The following is a 22,933-nucleotide window of genomic DNA, read 5'->3' as shown; positions in this document are numbered from 1 at the left end:
TAAGGCCTACCACTGAAGCTAGGGTTAGAGTGAATCCTTGAAAAAAAAACAGGGTTTATCTTGAAGACAGAGAACCAAATGAATGCAGAGTAAACAACCGACAATTCCCTGCCTACCCTTTGAAAAGGGGACCATATCTTACTTTTCTGTATGTTCTAACAGCTGCATAGCAAATCCTTAATAAATATGAGCAGAAAGAATGGATAGTAGGTAGAACGTAGAAAGAATTCTTATTCACCTTACATAAGCTTCCTGCATCCTAGACATGTCAGTCCCAGGAACTAGTATGACCAGTTTTTTCTTGTTTAATTGCCTTCTCCCTAAGCAACATGACTATGGACTCCACCTAGTCCCAGAAGTACTAAAGGGAAGGTCTGGATTGGCCCTTTCTTCTGGAGCCCCATTGCTGATTAATTACAAGTTGTGATGTTCCTCATTCATTCCCAGGTCATGGGCATATTTTGACTGGTTGGTATCACGTATATCATATGTAGTGGACGAGTCAGTCTTCTAAGATTTGTGCCCAGGAGAAATTGCCATTTAAGCTTCCTCTTGATTCCAGCTCTAAGGTTAGGGAAGCAGATGTTGATGGATTAATTAGATCTTAGGAGGACTAGGAACTATCTCCCCATCCTTTGTATGCTAAATCGCTCAATAGTGCCCAATTTTTTGCGGCCCCATAGACTGTAGCCTCCTCCAGGCAAGAATACTGGAGTGGTTAGCTATTCCCTTCTCCAGCAGACCTTCCCAACTCAAGGATTGAACCTGGGTCTCCTGCATTGATAGGCAGATTCTTCACCAGTAGCGCCACCTGGAAAGTCCATCCTTTAGCTGTTGTTTAATCGGTTATGCTCTGAGAGGCTCACTGGAATGTTATTTCATGCAGAAACAACAGGTTAGTCTAGCCTCCTACTCATCATATATAATGACAGGGGTAATACAGTAAAAAAAAAAGAAGAAGCAAATCTCATGCCTGGTCACAAGTAAAAATAATGTTAGGTGCAGGTGACATTGGTAAATGTGTTACCTCCCTGGAATTAACCCTTTGATTTGCATGCTCAACATCTCTTTGATCTCATCTCTAAGAAAGTGTCCATGTCTCATGGATAGACTTGGGGTAACCAAGTACACACGACCACTGCATAATATCCTCAAGAGTCACTTATGCTTCAGGGGAGCTAAAAGCAAAGTGAGGAACCACTTTATTCTGAAATTTCACTACTGTAGTAATTAGACATGCTCTTACTGGCAAGTTCAGCCTGCTTGGTGAGCAAACAAAGGCAGTTGCTTAATGGCTTAGCTTAATCTTGATGTGACCATTCTAATACATTTTTTTTTTCCTACCAGGAAAGAACTGTTCAAAGTTCTTGCGTGAATTGCCATTTTCTAGTGGTAATTTCTCCAATATCTATGTTTACCTCTTGAATTTTACCTATTTTATCTTATGCTTTCATGAATCACCAATACCTCTTTTTGAAAAAATGTAATTAATTAATTTTTTTTTTTACTTCTGCTGCCCTGGGTCTTCACTGTGGTGCACGTGGGCTTTCTCCACCTGCAGCACGTGTGATTCTCTTGTTGCAGCAGAAGGGCTCTACCGTGCACAGCTCAGTGGTTGCAGTGCACAGGCGTGGTTGCCCTGAGACATGTGGGATCTTAGATCCCCAACCAGGGACTGAACCTAGGTTCCCTGCCTTGGAAGGTGGATTCTTAACTGCTGGACCACCAGCACAGTCCCTCTTTAGACTGGTTTGTTTTTCTTCAGAAGTATCAGTGCCTTTAACCTGAGCCCTCTTGTGTATTCTGCCTTCAAATCATTCCAGTTTTCTTCCAGTGACTTTGTGTCTATTAGTTTACACTTTTGCAGGTAAAAATGTGGGGAGACAGAATTATACTCCCTTTATACTCTCCAGGCTTCCATTTATTCATCTGTAAACTGTGGATAATATTGATAATGGAGGTAGCACTCTATCCGGATCCCCTCTTCAGGTTCTATGCTCCCCCACTCCCATCCCAAGCACTGCTCCTTATGGTGATTGTCCTCCACCACTAGGGAATTGCCTCCCAGCCCCTGGCCTCAGTGGGGCTTACCCAGCACCAGAGCCTTTAACAGGGCTGGCTGAGACTCAGTTGGAACCATATTTGGGGGCAGATTACCTTTTTCCCAAATCCTGCATTCTTAACTTCCTGATTAACTTCCTGCTTCTCCCCGAGGCACACCCAATCCTCCTGTATGTCATTGGCTGATGACATTCTCACTTCTGCCTGATCTCATCAATCAGATAGTCCTCTAAAAAAGTAATAATTCCCTTAGGGCAGAGTTAAGTTGTATTAAGTTTGTGATTTCTCCCTAAACTCACTCTTCCTTTGCCATAGGGCTCTTCATGGTTACCTCTTTCCCCTCCAAGCATTCCAGTTCTCCAGCACCCTACTGCTCACACCTTCCCCTACAAAAATAGGTGGGAAGAAAAGACTTGGTAATTCACATTGAGGCTGAATATTTTACCCCTTAGTTTTCTAAGTTACACTTCTTTTGAAATTCTCTCTGTATGTCTTTCGTTTTATTATTATTGTTCTCTTTGTTATGACACAGATGCCCTTCCATAATTTCTGGTCTTCTGTCTGGTGTGAGATCAGCATTTTAAACTGGTCTTCCCAGACAGGAGATACCTTAAATGGATTCTTTTAAAATGCATATCACTAGTTGCTATTGTTATTACAAAGAAAATTTCCCCTAAAATTGACGTTAAAGGATGAATGGCCTTAAAGGTGAACTGGCCTTAAAGGATGCAGTTTTACCAAACAAGATGAATAAAATTCTCATTGGCTTTCTAAACAATCAAGGTGCAAAACGTTAAAAGAGAGTTGAAAATATAAATGTGAAAGACAGCCCAACTTTGATAGGTCTCAGGAGTTGGATTGCTTTGCAGATGGAATAATGCTTGGCAATGTTCTTTTGTCTTTTCATTTTATCCCCCTGGCATATGAACTTATATGAGCTAAAATTTTCTTCCACATTATGCTAAGCAGGAGTCTCAATTGAAAGTAATAGAAAACTCTAGTTAAGCACAAAATATTTACTAGAAGGGTTCTGGGGAAACTCAAAAGATTCAAGAAGCTACAGGAAACAGGGCAGCCCATGGGATTCAGGGACTAGACCTGGAAATCTGGTTCCACAAGTCTCTATCTTTGATCTCTGCTTGTTTGTTGTGTGGTGTTGTGGGTTGACACCTTTGTTCTCTAAAAGGTGTTAAATTCCTAAAGCCCAGGACCTGTGAATGTGGCCTTATTTGGAACGAGAATTTTAACAGATGAGCAAGTTAGGATGATGTGTTAGTTTGTTGGCACTGCCATAACAGAATACCACAGACTGGGTGGCTAAACAATAGAATTTTTTTCCTGGGAATTCCCTGGCAGTGCAGTGATTGGGACTCTGTTTTCACTACCAAGGACCTGGGTTCAATCCCTGGTTGAGGAGCTAAGATCCCACAAGTCATGTGGTATGGCCAAAAAAAAAAAAAAAAAAAAAGGATATTTATCAATATTTCCTTACAGTTTCCTTACAGTTCTGGTGGCTAGAAGTCTAAGATCAAGGTACTGGCAGGATTAAAATGGTCCTCAAAAAATGGCCCTGTCTTTTTAACCAGTGACTACCCTTCAAGGACTCTGTTCTAAAAAAAAAATCAATAAATATGCTGATAAAAATGTATCCACCAGGATTTCCATAATAGCAATAGATCATATCATGTCCTTCCCCAGCTCAAAGTTCTCAGTAACTTCCCATTTCACACAGAGATAAGGCCAAAAGTTTCATCAATAAAAGACTCTATGTGACCCTCATCCTTATTACTTTTCTGACCTTATCTCCCAGACTCTGGGCCAGCCTCACTAGCCTCTGTTCTCAAATATGCGAGGCAGAGGAGTGCTATCTCAGGGCCTTTGAATTTGCCACTCCCTCTGCCTGGCCTGGTAGTGGTTTAGTCGCTGTGTCTGACTCTTGTGAGCTCATAGTCAGAAGCCCGCCAGGCTCCTCTGTCCATAGGATTTTCCAGGCACGAATACTGGAGTGGGTAGCCATTTCCTTCTCCAGGGGATCTTCCTGACGCAGGGATCAAACCCGGCTCCCCTGCACTGCAGGCAGATTCTTTACCAACTGAGCTACCAGGGAAGCCCTGGCATGATCACCCCTCATATATGAGCACAACCTGCTCCCTCAAGTCTTCTACTTAAATGTCACTTTGTCTGGGAGGGCTTTTCTTCTGCCCTGCCCCCATTCATTCATCATCCTTCTTTTCCACTTTACTCTTCCCCCTTTAGCACACATACTTGTGCAATAATGGTTTACATATTTCATTTGCTCAGTATTGGAGTTTGACCAGCTTCTAGGTCCTTTGTAGTATGCTGGATGGTATGGTGACCTTCTGGCTCCTTGCCCTGAAACTTTTCTTCTATGCCTGATGAAAATTCTTAAACTTCTTTGTGCTGAGCTGTACCCCTCCAGCCTGCAAGCCCCTTACTTGCTTAGCCTTAAGACTGAACGAAGAACCTGGAGTCAGGGATGGAGAGATCACCACTTTAATTGATAGAGGCGGGGGGAATTTAACACGTGTGAAGTAAGGTCGTAGAGTGACAACCTACCATTGCCCCTCTGTCTGCAGATGGAGGACAGAGCATGGCAGCCGTCTTTGGCTGGGGAGCAGATGTGTGTTACCAGTTGCAGGGGGAATTGATGTTGGGTTACCAGAGAAGACAGCAGAGGGGCATGCTTCTTTGATAAACTATCATAGTGGAGATTGATCTGATTTAAAGATTAGAACAATCACTAGCTGGGGCTAGGGGCAAGCATGCAGACAGTTACTGATTAGGCTCTATGATTTAGAGGGACGGTGAGTCATGTGAGTAGGGCGTAGGTGAAGCAGAGACTGGTTGCAGAGGATATAAAGAGAACAAGAGAACAGTCATTTGGGCAGCCTGACCCTACACTTTGTCTGATCAATGTCTTCCTCAACTGGGGGAAAAGAAGTTCGGTTCAGTGATGTCATGGGTCTAACTTACCCTGACATTGTGAACTTGTTCTGAGATTTTTGCCTTGTTTTCCCTGCAAATTTCTACTTTGTGCCCTTGTACCCATGGTGCCTGCCCTGAATCCATATCTGAAATGTCAGGGAGTTAGAAGGAAATTTAGAGATAATCTTGGCCCACTTGGTCATTTTGTTGACAGTAACTGAGGTTCAGGGACAGGAAGGAACTCATTCAAGGTCATATTCTCTAAGTACATTCATGAATTTATTCAATATGCCAGGTATTTTGCTAGGCACTTGTGAAATAATAGAAAAAAAAAATATATATTGGTCTCTGCCCCCCACCACCCTGTACTCCTCTCCTTCACACCTTAAATTCTGTCCTGCACAGAGCTCCTAAAACCTTTGTTATATCCTAAGTGATAAAAAGCATTAGGAGCATGGTTCCCCACCCCCCTCATATTTGTTCCTTGTTCTTGACACCAAGCTCCTAAAACCCCTGAAAATTTCTGGGTCATAAGAGTGACTTTTGTTCTAGTGAGGCAACTCTGGGTGGGCTCCTGGATGGAAGCTGGTCACCAGAAAGACCAGTCCAGGATCAGAGGCTTGAAATTTTCAGCCCCACCCGCTATGCTCCAGAGATGGGGAGATGGGCTGAAAGTGGAGTTAATGATTGATCTTGCCTCCGTATGATGAAGCCTCCATAAAAATCCCCAGAGTATGGGGCTTGGAGATCTTCCAGGGTGGTGAAGTGTGGAGGTCCTGGCCGGAAAGGGTGTGGAAGCCCGGTGCCCCTTCCCATCTAGTTATATGCATCTCTTCCAGCTGGATGTTCATCTCTATTCTCTATCATGTCCTTTTTTTTTAAAAAATTTAAAAATGACTATTTTATTAGGTAAAGGTATAGAAACTAGATTTCTCCTTTTAAAAATTTATTTTTAATGAGTATAATGGCTTTACAATGTTGTGTTAGTTTCTGCTGTAAATTTACGTGAATCAGCTATAAGTATATATATATCCCTACCCTCTTGAACCTCCCTCCCCTTCCCACATCCCACCCATCTAGGTCATCACAGAACACCAAGCTGAGCTCCCTGTGCTATAGAGCAGGTTCCCACTATCTATCTATTTTACACATGGTAGTGTAAATATGTCAATGCTACTCTCTCAGTTCATCCCACCTTCTCCTTCCCTCACTGGAATCTAGAAAAATGGTACTGATGAACCTATTTGCAAGGCACGTATAGAGACACAGATGCAGAGAATGGACTTGTCATGTCCTTTTATAATAAACTGGTAAACAGTAAGTAAATTGTTTTCTTGAGTCCTAAGAGCTACTCTAGCAAATTAACTGAACCATGGGAAACTGTGATTCATAGCCCATGGGTCAGAAGCATGAGGAACTACCTGGACTTGGGATTGACATCTGAAGGGAGGGGCAGTCTTGTGGGCCTGACCCCTTAACCTGTGTGGTCTGTTGCTCTTTCCAGGTAGATGGTGTCAGAATTGAGTTACATTGGAGGACACCTAGCTGGTGTCACAGAATTTCTCAATGTGGGGGAAAGCCCCACATACCTGGTATCAGAAGTGTTGTGAGTGTGGTAGTGATGTGAGAATAAAAAAGAAGCACAACAGATGGACTGAGATTTTTCCTACTCAACACCAGATAGGGAAGAGTGAATAACACACAGTTCTTTCCAGTCTGGACAACCTCATACTTCAGTGGAGAATTCACATGAACAGACAGCTATAAGACTCGATAAAAAAAGATCAGCGTGAAAAACAGAGAGTCAGAAGAGGAAACTGAGCCAGCATAAAAAAGGTGAATAAATGAAAAAGGATAGAGGTGCAAGGATGAATCTCTCCATCCACTCATATCTCACAACATGTGTAAAGGGCCAATCATCCATTCATTCCATCCAAATGTATGGGGTGGTCTGCTGAGCCTTTCCTTGAAGATGCAAAGATGATTTTGGTATCTTAAAGACCAGATAAGGTCTGAATTTGTGAGGCTGGCTAGTAAATTTCCAGACTCGAGTCCCTGACTGGTGAAGCCACCTGATTTCAAAGTAAAGGATAGCTGTTTTGCAGCCCTCTTCTCTCCCCTGGGGACATAGCAAGCAAGTTGTCCAAACTGGCTGTGATTCTGAGCTGTAAGACTGCTTGTCAGTGGCCTCCCTTGTCCAGCTGGGCCCCTTTCCACCTTCAGAGTGCTCTGATGTCCTTGGACTGGGCAGGTGGCATTTGTTCTTACACAAGGCAGTTAGCCAATCAGCCCAAGTAGAGCCAACAGGTGCTGGGTCCTTTAATCTTTCAGTACACAGTCTTGGCCTTTTGTGGCCCATTCACCAGGAGTGGGTGAGCAGCTTTCCACGGATATGTTCTGGAAGAAATCAATGTTCAGGATGGAGTGGGAGCCTAGGGTCTAGCCTTATAGGGGCTTCTGTGTCACACTCAGTTTCCAGCTGCTGTCTGGTTGCAGATGCAGATTAGAGACACCATAAACTCCACAAGCAAATCATCTCCCCTTTGTGGGGCTGTGTGTATAATCCCCCAGGGACACTGGTGTTTGTTTTTTTCCCTCTAAGGATGGGTTGGTGATATAGTAGAGTTGCTTTATACATATATTCAATGTGTAACGGCTTTGGCATCTAACCCTCCACCCCACTTCTCATTCAATATTTCAAGGAAATGTGACCCATGGGTTTAGTAAAGTGGGGATTAAGAATTAACTAGTGGGTTTCACAATTTGGTTCTTGGTGACCTTGACAGCAGTAGGTTCAGTGGAGTGCCAGGAGCTCAAACGGTTGGAGTGGGTTCAAGACATTATAGGAACAAAAATGGACCAGAGAATTGAAATGGAGCTGGCAGAAGATATGGGGTTAAGGGTGGGTGGATTTTTTTTTTTTTTTTTTTAAGATGGACGAAATCACAATGTACTTTGTTTGGTGGCTGGAATGACCAGTAGAGAAAAAACTGACAATGCAAAAAAGAGGGAGTGGATAAGGCTTGAGACATGTCCTTGAACAAGAAAGAGGACAAGGAAGTTTTAGGGATGGAAGAAAAGGGAGAAAAAGTTTTCCTTTACCTTTTTAGGGCCCCTGGCTGGATGTGAAAATTAAACTAACAATGATTATTAGGAGAAAAGCATTGTTGTTTAGTCGCTAAATCATGTCTAACTCTGCAACCTCATGGACTGCAGCCCTCCAGGCTCCTCTGTCCATGGAATTTCCTGGGCAAGAATACTGGAGTGGGTTGCCATTCCTTCTCCAGGGGATCTTCCCAACTCTGGGATTGAACCCATATCTTCTGCATTGCAGGCAGATTCTTTACCGCTGAGCCACCAGAGAAGTCCTAGAGAAAAGGATACAGATTTATTAACTGTAAGTTTTATAAGTGACATAGGAGCCTTCATGATGAAATGAAGACCTGAAGAAATGGTTAAACATAAGAGTTTTTATTCTAGCTTTGATAAAGAGTCAGCAGTTGTGGAGAAGTATAGGACAAAGGGTATGATGAGGTAAGTGTAGTAAACAGGGGGGAAACTTGGCAAGCTGTGTTTGTTCAGATTCTTCTTGGTGACCCTTCATCCTGGAGATAATGATGCTTCTTCCCTCTGGGTATAGAGAAAAGATCTGCTTCAGGGGAGGAGGGTGGGGGAAGGCCAGAGAGATCTTCCTGCTTCTGCAGTTTGGGCAGACTCCTTGAGTTTTAAATATTCTGTATACTGAGGTGCCATATTTTGGGCTACTGTGTTCTGAACCTCATCAGCTGGTTGTTAAACACAGCTATTATTAAATATTAAATTATATAAAATTACTACTAAACTATATTTTGAAAGGTAATAGATATTCAAAAAGCTTCCCTTCCTAATTCCATTACTACCTTTACCATGGTCTATATTCTTGCAGTTATGTCTGTAGTGTGTGGGTGATGGAAATGACACCACCCTGGTCGTTTGAAATTGACTGTGGTGGGAGTGTTTACACCACAGAAATTGCAGCCATTAGACATCAGGCCTTGTTTTGGTTTGATTTTTAAAGTAGAGCTGTTTGTTAACCATCTGCAGCCCATGACTGGATGTGGTGGACAAGTGCAGAGATTGGCCCCAAACTAAGTGTTAGCAGTTCGTCCACAAGAACAGGAGAGAAGGCAGGGCAAATGGAGGGGTGGGTAGATATGATACAGAGATGTTTCCTATTACTAAGTGAAAAAGGAAGCTACATAATCACTTGAAAATGAAGCTGGGGAGGGAGGTGTTGGAGGCTTGAAGAGAGAGGAGCCTGGGACACGAAGTGGATTAGAAAATTGCAGGGTTTTTGTTTATGGTCTAAGCACCACTTAAAAGGCTCCTTGAGATTGGTTACAAATCTAAATAGAAGTCTGGGTGTACACTTTTCCTCCAGGCTCTCTCAGTGGTAAGGCAGTGAGTAAATGGAGAGATGGATTTATTCAAGGTTTTGCCAGATTAGAAGCAGAAGATATTAAGAAGAGGTGGCAAGAATACACAGAAGACCTGTACAAAAAAGATCTTCATGACCCAGATAATCACGATGGTGTGATCACTCACCTAGAACCAGACATCCTGGAATGTGAAGTCAGTGGGCCTTAGGAAGCATCACTATGAACAAAGCTAGTGGAGGTGATGGAATTCCAGTTGAGCTATTTCAAATCCTGAAAGATGATGCTGTGAAAGTGCTGCACTCAATATGCCAGCAAATTTGGAAAACCAGCAGTGGCCACAGAACTGGAAAAAGTCAGTTTTCATTCCAATCCCAAAGAAAGGCAATGCCAAAGAATGCTCAAACTACCGCACAATTGCACTCATCTCCAGGGACGGGGGATCCTGGTGGGCTGCCGTCTATGGGGTCGCACAGAGTTGGACACGACTGAAATGACTTAGCAGCAGCACACGCTAGTAAAGTACTGCTCAAATTCTCCAAGCCAAGCTTCAACAATACATGAACCGTGAACTTCCAGATGTTCAAGCTGGTTTTAGAAAAGGCAGAGGAACCAGAGATCAAGTTGCCAACATCCGCTGGATCATCGAAAAAGCAAGAGAGTTCCAGAAAAACATCTATTTCTGCTTTATTGACTATGCCAAAGCCTTTGACTGTGTGGATCACAGTAAACTGTAGGAAATTCTGAAAGAGATGGGAATACCAGACCACCTGATCTGCCTCCTGAGAAATCTGTATGCAGGTCAGGAAGCAACAGTTAGAATTGTACATGGAACAACAGACTGGTTCCAAATAGGAAAAGGAGTACGTCAAGGCTGTATATTGTCATCCTGCTTATTTAACTTACATGCAGAGTACATCATGAGAAACGCTGGGCTGGAGGAAACCCAAGCTGGAATCAAAATTGCCGGGACAAATATCAGTTACCTCAGATATGCAGATAACACCACCCTTATGGCAGAAAGTGAAGAACTAAAGAGCCTCTTGATGAAAGTGAAAGAGGAGAGTGAAAAAGTTGGCTTAAAGCTCAACAGTCAGAAAACTAAGATCATGGCATCTGGTCCCATCACTTCATGGCAAATAGATGGGGAAACAGTGGAAACAGTGGCTGACTTTATTTTTGGGGGCTCCAAAATCACTGCAGATGGTGATTGCAGCCATGAAATTAAAAGATGCTTACTCCTTGGAAGGAAAGTTATGACCAACCTAGACCGCATATTAAAAAGCAGAGACATTACATTGTCCACAAAGGTCTGTCTAGTCAAGGCTATGGTTTTTCCAGTAGTCATGTATGGATGTGAGAGTTGAACTATAAGGAAAGCTGAGGGCAGAAAAATTGATGCTTTTGAACTGTGGTGTTAGAGAAGATTCTTGGGAGTCCCTTGGACTGCAAGGAGATCCAACCAGTCCATCCTAAAGGAGATCAGACCTGGGTTTTCATTGGAAGGACTGATTGTTGAAGCTGAAACTCCAATACTTTGGCCACCTGATGTGAAGAGCTGACTCATTGGAAAAGACCCTGATGCTGGGAAAGATTGAGGGCACGAGGAGAAGGTGACGATAGAGAATGAGATGATTGGATGGCATCACTGACTCGATGGACATGGGTTTGGGTGGACTCCAGGAGTTGGTGATGGACAGGGAGGCCTGGTGTGCTGTGGTTCATGGGGTTGGACAGGGAGGCCTGGCGTGCTGCGGTTCATGGGGTCACAAAGAGTAGGACACAACTGAATGACTGAACTGAACTGAACTTGCCAGATCAGTGTGACTCTGTGTGTCATGGGCAAGAAAGATCGCGCAATTATAAAGTAAAAGTCACTACCTCAGAGACTTCTCTGATTCATCTTAGCTAAAATTATGTCACCTGTAACTTTGACCTATTATCTTGTTTCTTTTTCTATTTTGTTTGTTGTTGTTGTTCAGTCACTGAGTCGTGTCAGACTCTCCCACCCCATGAACTGCATGCCATGAAGCATGCCAGGCTTTCCTGTCCATTACTATCTCCTGGAGTTTGCTCACACTCATGTCCATTGAGTCAGTGATGCCATACAAGGATCTATTTTACTTTACTGGGTGTTAAATCATCTGATTGACTCATCCTGCATGACAGAAGGGACTGTGCTTTCCTTACTGCACTGTGCTTAGCACATAGTAGGTGATGAGGAATTCATATGTTAAATAAGGTATTGGATTAATGGATTCACTGGCTTGTTTTTGTAAAATCTGTACAGTCGAGTGAAGACCATTCCAAATTCTTTTTGTATCCCTTGTTTCCTCCTCCCATGGTCTTTAACCTTTCATGAGTGTAGGAATTTCTTTATGGAGTCACATGCAGATAGAGGCAATTTCTATGTACTTGAGACGCCTCCTAGAGCCTCAGAGGCAACTGCCCAGGTCCTGTGAGGAATGCAGTTGTTGGCCTCTGTCACACTGAACTGGGCAACACTGAGGAGGGTTATATTACAGTCCCTAAACTCGGAGGGAGGGTAGTTTATGTATTTATTACATCTTTTTAGTGCTGCCAGTAGCGGCTTAAGTAAGGCTCCAAGCGAAGTGATGACAAAAACCCCAGCTGCAAGGTTCAAGACTCGCCAGCTGTGAGGTGGAAACTTGGGTCCGCAGAGGCACGCGTGGCGAGGCCGTGGGGGCGTGGCGAGGCCGTGGGGGCGTGGCGAGGCCGTGGGGCGTGGCGTGGCGTGGGCGAGGTGTGATCAGACCGCGGAGGGGCGGAGCCGGAGTCAGGGCGGGGCGGGGCCGCTCCTGACGCCTCCAGCCGACACCGCCCGGGGGCTCGGCACCTCCCTCGCCTGCCGCCCAGACTGGCGGAAGGGGACGGGGAAGGGAAACGGGGCGTGCCAACTGTCTGTTTTTCCGAGTGGACAATAAAGTTTCGAAAGTTTGAAAAAGGAAGAGAAAAAAGTCCCCAAGCCCCTTAGGCTTCCAGGGCGTGGACGCCTGCGGCCCGGCTCAGACGGAGCTCTAGCGATAGTGTGCTGGCGGAGGCGTGGTCGGCGCGCCGGGATGGGGGTCACCGTGGACGTGCACGAGGTGTTCAAGTACCCCTTCGAGCAGGTGGTCGCCAGCTTCCTCCGAAAGGTATTCTGCCCGCTTGGTCTCGGCTGGGGCTCGCGTTTTCCCGCGCTGCCCCTGTGGCCAGGCCGTCTGCGCTCTGGGCAGCGTCGTCCGAAGTTCCCCTCCTCCATTCGGCTCCCTGATGCCCGCGCGGAGGTCTGCATCCAGCTGCAGGCTTTGCCTCTGGGATGTGCCGGGCGAGGGCGGGGGTGGATTTCCTCGAAGGCTCTCCCTCCAGGATGAGGGAAAGGCTCAGTGCTTGGCATCACGTTCACACCCTGCCGCAGCTGGAGGGAGAGACGCGGGGAGCCCAGGTTCTGGAGCCCCTTTGAGGTTGCACAGGGCTTGTCGATGTCTCCAGTAAATACATCAAAGATAGTGCGGGCCGTTGATGGCCGCCATCCTAGTTTACTCAGCACTGTCGTTCTACCACTTCACCCCTTTCTCTTTTATTAGCAGCTGTGGGACTTTGGGCGCCTCCATGCCTTAGTTTTGTAATCTGTAAAATGGGAAAAATAATAATACCAACTTAGGAGTTGTGAGGATTCAAGTGAAATACTTCCTACAGAGTGCTTATCACAGTGACTGATGCTTGCCTAGTAAGTCCTTTGAAAAGTTATGGTTATTCGCGCTACTGTAAACTGTCCACTCTAGTCTCAATAGTCAGTGGCCCTCTTTATCTCAAGAGCTTTTCTTGGAACTGTGGCTTGTAATGGTAGAATAGGAAATTCTTTGAAAAATCAAGCATCCAGACCTGGGATGTGGGACCCCTGGGTTCTAGTCTGGTTCTACTTTTAGTTAGTTCACTTGATGACGTTGGTCAAGGGTCATCTTCTCTCTCGAGGCTTCAGTTTCTTCATCTAGAGATGTGTTCTCTTAAAAAAAGCACAGCCTAAGAGTTGAGAATTAGATTTTTATTGGGCAGACTTGCTGAGGACTTAAGCCTGGATATAGTCTCTCACATAGCTCTAAGGGATTGGCCGGAAGAGGTTAGGGAGGAACCAGAATATATAAGTTCAAACAAAGAAAAAGATAGTTGACTGTCCAAAGATGACTGCTATCAAAAGAAAACCAGACATCTCAAGTTAATGGAATTAATGCTTTTCTGTGTATGGAATAATTCAAGAGTCTGGACTCAATTGAAATTCCTTTGTTAGGCTCCTTAACCGTCTAGGGCCTTTATCCTGTTTTTCTCTGTCCTGAATCCCCTCAGGGAGCACCCTCAGGGATGGCCTCAGAGGCTGAAGGATTTTTATGTCACAACATTGTGTGTTTACTGAAATGGCAGGTGACATTCTTTGTCCACAGATGAGAGCGTTGTATCAGAAGACCTTTCAGCTTACACATCTTAAGGGAGATTTGCAAGAATTGTATTTTATCTTGGGCAGCCGCCACTGGCAATACTCTCTGGAAGCCTGGAGATGGGTTTTTAAATTTATTAAAAAAAATTATTTGACTGCATCCAGTCATAGTTGGAGAAGGCGATGGCACCCCACTCAAGTACTCTTGCCTGGAAAACCCCATGGACGGAGGAGCCTGGTGGGCTGCCGTCTATGGGGTCGCACAGAGTCGGACACGACTGAAGCAACTTAGCAGCAGCAGTCATAGTTGTGGCCTGTGAGATCCTTTTCTTTTTAGTTGCGGCATATGAGGTCTAGTTCCCTGACCAGGGATTGAACCCAGGGCCCCTGCATTGGGAGCCTAGAGTCTGAGCCACTGGACCACTAGGGGATGTATGTTTTTTTAAAAGAGGTAAGACCTGACTTCCATTAGAGGAGCTGATACTGTTGGGGGCCCAGGTCACAGAGGAGTAAGTGGGACCCTGGTAATGATGGGGTTGCTATGGAGCCTTTTGGGGGCAGAATGCCAGCTTGTTGACATTGTTAATTGATCTCATATCTAAAATAGTACCTGGCACTTCCTAGGTACTCAGTATACATCTGATGAGTGATGAATGAATAAAGAAATATTTATTGATCTGATGTAGACTTTGCATTAGACTAGGCTTCTGGGCCCTGAAGAGAAAAAGCTACCACCCCATTTTTTGTTAGGACTGGCACTTTGAAATGTGAGTTCTCCAGTGGCACTGCTCCTTTGGAAAGCCTTTCTGGGTTGTCACCATCACAAGGTAATCTCCGCCTTGTCAGAGCTGGAGGGACACGTTGGGCCTCAGTGACCATCTTTGACAGTGTTGGATAGTTCTGCATGTGTCTTTTTCCTCATTAGACTCTAATAAGCTTCCTCGGGGTAGGAAGCTTATTAGTGGAAGGAAGCTTACTGCAGAAGCACGTAGCACAGGGCCAGACTCATTTAGAGAATACCTGGCATGAGTCAGGCTTCTGGGCTAAATGCTTTTCTTGCATTCAGCAGGTGTTTAAAGACACTTTTCTTCTGGGTGGCAGGCTCTGTTCTGGGTATGGGGCACCATAGACAGACCCTCTTTTCAGGGAGCTAATGGTCTCTAGTGGGTGTGACTAACATGAATAAATGATTAACAAGCGAACAGATAACTCCAGCTGATGATGTGTGTTTACACAGGGAAAGTACACAGGTGTTGTGAAGTTTGGAGAGTGCTATTAGGGAAGGCTTCCTCGAGAAAGTGGCATTTGTGAAGTTATGGCCAAGGCATGAGAGGAGTTTCCTAGTTTCCTAGGGGTAGGGGGAGAAAGTGCTTTCCTACATTACCCTGTTTATTCCTCCCAGCAGCTTCTGGAAATAGTTATGGTTGACTTCCATTCCATTGTCTGGAGAAGCTGAGATTCAGAGAAGTTTAAGTAACTTTTCCAAGTTCTTATAGCTAGCAAGTGGGAGAACCAGGATTTCAACACATCTGAATCCAAGCCCATACCCCTAATCACTAGGCTGTGCTACCTTGCACATAGTAGGCACTCAGATAATCATTGAAGGAATACAGTGTTGCAGACTCAGCTTTGCTGTGCTCTGTATCCAGTCTCAGTTTCTTTTTGCCTGCAATCTTCACTCAGGGTTTATTCATCTCTGTGGACCCCTTATGCCTGGTTTAAGGGTATAGCTTTGAAGATAAGAGGGGAGAAAATACATTGTTTCAGTTATCTCTTTGTGGTTGTTGTTCAGTCAAATATGTCCTAGTTCTACTCTTCGTGACCCCATGGACTGCAGCGCGCCAGGCTTCCATGTCCTTCACCATCTCCCACAGTTTGCTCAAACTCATGTCCATCAAGTCAGTGATGTCATCCAACCATCTCATCCTCTGTATCCCCTTCTCCTACTGCCCTCAAACTTTCCCAGTATCAGGGTCTCTTCCAGTGAGTCAGCTCTTCTAATCAGTTGGCCAAAGTATTGGAGCTTCAGCTTCAGCATCAGTGAATATTCAGGGTTGATTTCCTTTAGATTGACTGGTTTGATCTCCTTGCTGTCCAAGGGACTCTCAAGAGTCTTCTCCAGCACCACAGGTTGAAAGCATCAATTCTTTGGTCTGCCTTCTTTATGGTCTGACTCTCACATCCGTACATGACACTGGAAAAAACATAGCTTTGACCATATGCACTTTTATTGGCAAAGTGATGTCTCTGCTTTTTAACATGCTGTCTAGGTTTGTCATAGCTTTTCTTCCAAGGAGCAAGCATCTTTTAATTTCATGGCTGCAGTCATTGTTCACAGTGATTTGGGAGCCCACGAAAATAAAATCTGTCACTGTTTGCATTGTTTTCCCCATCTGTTTGCCATGAAGTGATGGGACCGGATGCCATGATCTTAGTTTTTAGAATGTTGAGTTTTAAACTGGCTTTTTTACTCTCCTCTTTTACTTTCAAGAGGCTCTTTAGTTTCTCATTACTTTCTGCCATTAGAATGGTATCATCTGCATATCTGAGGTTGTTGATATTCCTCCTGGCAATCTTGATTCCAGCTTGTGCTTCATCCAGCCTGGCATTTTAAATGATGTACTCTGCAAAGAAGTTAAACAAGCAGGGTGACAATATACAGCCTTGTTGTACTTCTTTCCCAATTTTGAACCAATCAGTTGTTCCATGTCTGGTTTTAACTGTTGCTTCTTGCGATTATCTCTTGCTGTGTAACCAATCACCCTAAAATGTTTTAGAGGCCTAAACCAATGGTAAACTTTTAATTCTCATGTTTCTGTGGATTGCCTGGGCTCAGGTGGGTGGTTTCTAGGTGCCTTGTGTTATAGCTGTGGTCACTTATCTAGCTGGGTTCAGTTAAGATCTGGAAGGATTCTTTTTTAAAATTAATTAATTAATTTGTTTATTTTTGAGTGTGCTGGGTTTTCATTGCTGTGCCCAGCATTGCATTTCTTTAGTTGCATTGATGGGCTTCTCATTTTGGTGGCTTCTCTTGTTTCGGACCACAACTCAGAGTCTTAACCACTGGACCCCCAGGCAAGTCCTAGAAAGAATTCTTATAAAGTACTTAGCAAAGTGCCTGGCACATAGTAAATAAAGACTGAGGAGGATATTTGAAAGGTGAGGCCAGGGAAAGAGGAGGAGAACACCTGTAGAAAAGGTCTAGAGATGGGTCAGTGCACTTCTGGTCACAAAGCAGTCCTTCCAGAGATCCCAGGAAGGGCTAAGGGACTATCTCTAGGAAGTCAGTAAATTCTTTTGCTGTGAGAATTTTCACCTTCATTTAAAGTCATGAGCTGTAAGTCAGTAGCCCTGGATTCCATTCATTGTGCTTCCTTCAATACAAGCAGTTTTGGGGTGGCCTTGGGAAAGAGTTTCCACCATTCTAGACTGTGCCCTTGTGCAAATTAGAAAGAGGCATCGTTGAGGTGGTTTACCCCATAAGGTCGCAGTAAATGGAACTAGTGGGAAGTATGTGGGGCTGTTAATGCAAGTTAGAAAGAAGTGCTCCTTCTTCCATGTGGTTGTAGCCCTGTGCTCCCTGGCCTGCTTGGCTGGAAAACCTTGTGCAGTGAGCAACCTGCACAACCGTGTGAGTCAGCCCTACTGTCTTAATTTCTTACATGTGAAATGTTTTGCTGTGTACCCCACCAATCTCCCAGTATTTTTGTGAGAAGCAAATGTCTAACAGTTGACAAAATTTTTTTTAAGCATAAGGTAGTAAGAATGATCCTTTTGGCAAAGTACACTTTTCTTTTTCTTTTAGTCTTTATGTTTTTTTTTTTTTTTTTTTTTTGATTCAAAGGAAAGTGCTTTGCAGAAGGGACAATCATCTGAGGATCTCTGGGAAGCATTTAATCTGATGTTGCACAATGGTATGTTTGAAGGTGCTACAGCAGTGAGGAAATTCTATTTTAAACGGAGTCTACTGATCTCTGGCTTTTGGTATGTTAGGGCTTGCTTTCCAAGTTATAATATCCTACTATTTTTAAAGCCTTAGGAATGTTTGCTCTTCTTACACCTGCCTGTTGGATACCACAGGCGATATATTAGCTACATGCTTTCAAAGTTAAGTGGCACCTTGAAAACAAACACCTCAATACTCTTTGTTCGTGGAGTGTAATGTGTCTCAATGAACTTTTCATGGAGGAATGCTGTAAAAACCAAAATGGTTTATTCATCAGATGCTAAACTGTACTTTCTGTGAACTACAGTGTCAGTGCTCTTGACAGTATGTTTTGGTTTGTTTCTTTGTATGACTCTCAGCTTTGTACTTCTCATCATTTATAGCTGCTTCCTTTTACTTAAAACACCCAGAAACAGAGCCCACTACTGCATAGGTGGATATGGCAGCTGCTAGGCTGCCCCATCTTTGAAAGCTCGTGTGGGCTCTTTCATGGGCTTGCCTTGTATGGTGAACTGGATTCCTATATTTTTTAAAAGTTCCTTTCTAAAAGATGTCCTAAATTTTGTCTACCTGGAATTGAAAGTCATAAAGAAGGACTCAGAGAGCATTGATTGTGCCTGGATTTTTCTTGTTTATTCTCAAATGAAACCAGAGAAGTTACAGTTTTTCTCACCATCGAGTTGTTCAGGTTCATTGTCTCTGTTTCTTTTTTGTTTAATTGTTTGGCCATGCCATGTGGCATATGGGATCTCAATAGTTCCCGGACCAGGGATGAAACTTTCACCCCCCTGAATCGGAAGTGTGGAGTCTTAACCACTGAACCGCCAAGGAAGTCCTTCAGGTTTATTTTCTTGTTATCCTATAGGCAAAAAAGAGCCATTGTGAATAGAGTGTAAGCTTCATGGGTGGAGGTTTTATCATCTGTTCTTGATGTATCTCAAATATCCAAAGAGATCCTGAACACAGTAGACAGTCAGCAAATCCTTATTGAATGAATGAGTGAAATATTCTCTTCTGGGATTTAGCCTTGTGCAATTTCAGGCTAAAGTTGGTGTGGGATTCAGTAACATGTCCGTCCTTTGGGTACTGTAACAAAATGGACAGAGTAAAATAATTTCTTTGCTTCAACACAGTGGCTTCAGGTCTTATTTATTCTAACCAGGAGCCTGATGTTCTGAACAAAATGGTCTGAATGTTTACCCTTAAACTCATAAAGGAGATTTATGAATGGCTATTTCCATTTAGAGTAGAAAGTTGATTGGGTAATTAATAATGTTTCCATTTCTGATCCTGTCTTTTCTCCCTTGCAAATCTGGCACTTAAATGTGTGGAACATCTGTCTGTGCAGAGTTCCTGAAATATTTGAGATGGACCTGTATTTCTAAAATAAGTGATCTGACAAATGATAGGCCTGGGTTAACATGTGGTTATTTATCTTTTTGTTCACACTGTGATAGTCCTTCACTTTTAACTTCCTCTCCTCAATTCTATTAGAAAATTAAGCACAACAGTAAGGAGAAGTTACAGAGAGGAGGAGCATGGGCTCTGACATCAGCTGGGGTCCGGGAGCTTTTAGCTGTGAGTTTGGGCAAGTCAGTTCACTTTTTTATGCCTCAGTTTCCTCATCTGCAAAATAATAATAATACTGTCTTCTGGAGTCATTGGGAAGAAGTAAGTTAGATAATGAACACAGTGCATACAATATTCATAGTTTAATGTAGCCACATGGTAGGTGCCACACAGTATCTCTGCAGAGATATTTACTAACTTGGAGTAATAAAGGGGAGAAAGTGAAAGTGTTCAGTCATTCAGTTGTGTCTGACTCTTTGTGACCCCATGGACTGGAGCCCACCAGGCTCCTCTGTCCATGAAATTCTCCAGGCAAGAATACTGGAGTAGGTTGCCATTTCCTTCTCCAGGGGATCTTCCCAACCCAAGGATTGAGCCTGGGTCTCCCACATTGCAGGCAGACTCTTTACCAAGTGAGCCACCAGGGAAGTCAGTAGTGAGCATGAATAAAGGTGTGCATTTGCATTATGATTAATTTTTTAATTGGCATTTAAATAGTACCAAAGCATACTTGGTAAGTCACCTAGTAGAGATTATGGCTTAATCAGTGCCTGAAAGATAGGAGATTTTTAACTGTCAAAGAACTAATAGTTAAACATTCTTTATATGTTTTCTAATAGAAATTCACAATAGATCAGTGTATCATTTGGCCTCTGGGAGATGAAAAGCTAAGTAAAACATAGCCCTGGCCTCAAGGAGTTTACTGTTATGGGGGATAAAGGGAGATAAGTTATTCTGTATTTTTTGTAATAAGTTCCTTCTTAAAGGCATATCACAGACATACCCTGTAGGGCAAGATTGATGTTTTAATTATTGGTAGCTCAGATGGTAAAGTGTCTGCCTACAATGCAGGAGACCAGGGTTCGATCCCTGGGTTGGGAAGATCCCCTGGAGAAGGAAATGGCAACCTACTCCAGTATTCTTGCCTGGAGAATTTCATGGACAGAGGAGCCTGGTGGGCTCCAGTCTATGAGGTTGCAAAGAGTCGGACACAACTGAGTGACTTCACTTCATTTCACTTTACAAGAGCTTTGAGAATACAGAGTACTCTCTGCTCCAATGCAGTGCTTTCCTTCATACTTGTGGGCAGGAAAGTATCTGGGAGTACTCACACAAATTATGAATTGGTTAAAGCATTAGCTTGTAAGGTTTTACTAATCTAGAAATATTAGAAACATCTTCTATTAATTTTTGAATAATCTTTTAAATATATCTGGATTGCAAATGGATACTAATAATATACTTAATATCACACCACAGTAAATTACAAAATAAAGACTGAAGTCTTGAAACTAAGTTTTCAAAAATATTGATTCATTTTTTAGTAGCAAACCAGTAAGGTGCCGAATGTTACACTTTATATAACATTATTTCCTTGAATTCCTATAACAGCCCTTTGAGGTGTGGCCTTTTTGTTTTGTTTCATTTTCTAATTTCACAGATGAAGAAACGAAGGCAGACTGAGATAAAATAATTTTTCTGAGATTCCCATAGGTGGGCTTCAGGTCTCTTGGATTCTAAAATCCTTTCTGTTTTCCAGACTGTCTTTATTTTAATTTTGTTTATGTCTTAAGCTTTCATCAACTTACAAAATGTTGCAGAACCAAAAAATTTCAGTATCCTTAACTTCCCCAAATACTGTATAGTTTATAAAATAAGGGAATTACCGCTGATACCATGTTAACTCTTATAACAGACATTATTCAAATTTTGGCACTTGTTTACTAATATGATCTTTTTTTCAGTATAGGATTCAGTCCTGTGCTGTGGGGTCCAGGATCCCACTTTGCATTTAGTTGTGTCTTTGTGTCCTCCTCAGTTCCTTAGTGCTTTCCTGAATCCTGGTTCCTTTCGAACAGTACCTATCAGTTATTTTGTAGACATTGTATCTCTAAATGCGCTGGGTTTGTGTATGCCTTTAATGTTTAGGGAAGAGGATGTTCCTTTGTACAAATGTATAAACGATTCTTTCTAAAGAATTTCATTATGTCGTTGCCCATCATTGGGACATTTTGGCATGAATGAGGGCGGCTGGCCATTGTTTAGAATCAGCACTTGTCCCACCAGGAGGGCCTTTGAGGATCATCTGGTGGTCCATCGGCCGGGGTTCACAGGTGGCAGCATCACGGTCTGCAGGTCCTGGCTTCTTGTCCTTTGTTCTTTCTACTTCATCCTCCTACTGAAGAGGCCAGTGAACAACCTTTGGAAATGTCTGCTGACTTCACTGTGTTTAGTCTTTGATATTGACATTTTGATTAATCACTTGATCTTGGTATTTTATAATATTTTATTTTACAGTCAACTGTGCTTTTCTTCTAAGATAGACTGTTGCATGTAGCTCGTAAAGGGAGTTTGGCACAGCCCACGGTGATTTCTTTGTGTAACTAAATGCCAAATCTCTTTCAGCAGCTCTATCCCTCTGCATGCATGCATTTGGCAGCAGCCTGGGTAGCAAAGATTCCCTTAATGCTTATAAAAGCAATATGTTAACATCCCAGACTGATTTTACGTCCCTATGGCCTTCTTTGCAGGACTAATACAGATATATCAGCTAACTGCTTCCTTGTGCTTGTGCTGTCTTGGATAATGCTGTTTGCAAGTTGGTAAACAATGGCTCCTTTGGAGGTCATTGACTTCTTTCGGTGCGAGTTTTATAAAAGGCAGGCACTGACTTCTGGCTTTTTTGGGAAGTTGGCATTTTATTTAGATATTTATTAAGAAAATTTTTTTGGTTGCGCAGAGTCTTTGTTGCAGCATGTAGACTTCTTCTAGCTGTGGCTTGCTGGCTTACTTGCCTGGTGCCATGTGGGATCTTAGTCCCCCAGCGAGGGATTGAACTCATGTTCCCTGCATTGGAAAGCGGATTCTTAATTTGGACCACTAGAGAAGTCCCGAAAGTTGATATTGTAATAGCTCCACTCTCTTAAGAGTAAGCTTTATGAAAGCTTATTATATTTCTCCCTCATGTAAATAAGAAAGGTAAATATACCCTATCTTCATGAATCTACTCCCAGAAGTATATTGACTGTTGTTCCTGTTGTTAGATACTCTCTCTTGGCCTCTCACTCTTCATAGCTAAGTGTTTGTTTTAATGTTTATTGTGTTTTTTACCTCTTATTTTGCAGTTTCTGGCTTCTTGCCTTTTAATATGTAAAAACAAATGAAAGCAAGGTATATGACAATGTAGGAGGAGTCTACATTTTACCCTTGTTAGACTTGAGTTCAGTTCAGTTCAGTTGCTCAGTCATGTCCGACTCTTTGCAACCCCATGAATTGCAGCACGCCAGGCCTCCCTGTCCATCACCAACTCCCGGAGTTCACTCAAATTCACATTCATCGAGTTGGTGATGCCATCCAGCCATCTCATCCTCTGTCGTCCCCTTTTCCTCCTCCCCCCAATCCCTCCCAGCATCTGAGTCTTGACTTACATACATATAATATAAGCAGTGATATTTGCAATACATTTATATCTTAAGAAAAGGTAAAGGACTAGTTTATATATTGTATGAAGAAAGTAAGAATTGTAAGTAAATTCAAAATGATCTCAAATATACCTTGAAAAAT

At 43.1% G+C, this 22,933-nt stretch overlaps 1 protein-coding gene across 27 annotated transcripts in view; it reads left to right on the top strand.

The window, feature by feature from the left end:
• Positions 1-22,933, top strand: part of PRELID2 (PRELI domain containing 2) — a 343,715-nt gene that overhangs the window by 20,292 nt on the left and 300,490 nt on the right. The window contains exon 1 of one of the 27 annotated variants that reach the window (XM_055557036.1): positions 12,237-12,577. The exons of 25 other annotated variants lie outside the window; for them this stretch is intronic. In XM_055557036.1, the coding sequence (XP_055413011.1) occupies positions 12,503-12,577 (75 nt within the window). In that variant the 5' untranslated portion in view covers positions 12,237-12,502. Of the gene's footprint in view, positions 1-12,236; positions 12,578-22,933 lie in introns of those variants that run through there. One more of the 27 variants, XM_055557057.1, reaches the window with a different exon arrangement.

The sequence above is a fragment of the Bubalus kerabau genome, chromosome 1 (assembly GCF_029407905.1).
Source record: "Bubalus kerabau isolate K-KA32 ecotype Philippines breed swamp buffalo chromosome 1, PCC_UOA_SB_1v2, whole genome shotgun sequence".
NCBI lineage: Eukaryota > Metazoa > Chordata > Mammalia > Artiodactyla > Bovidae > Bubalus > Bubalus kerabau.
This window is presented reverse-complemented; position numbering and strand designations above follow the sequence as displayed.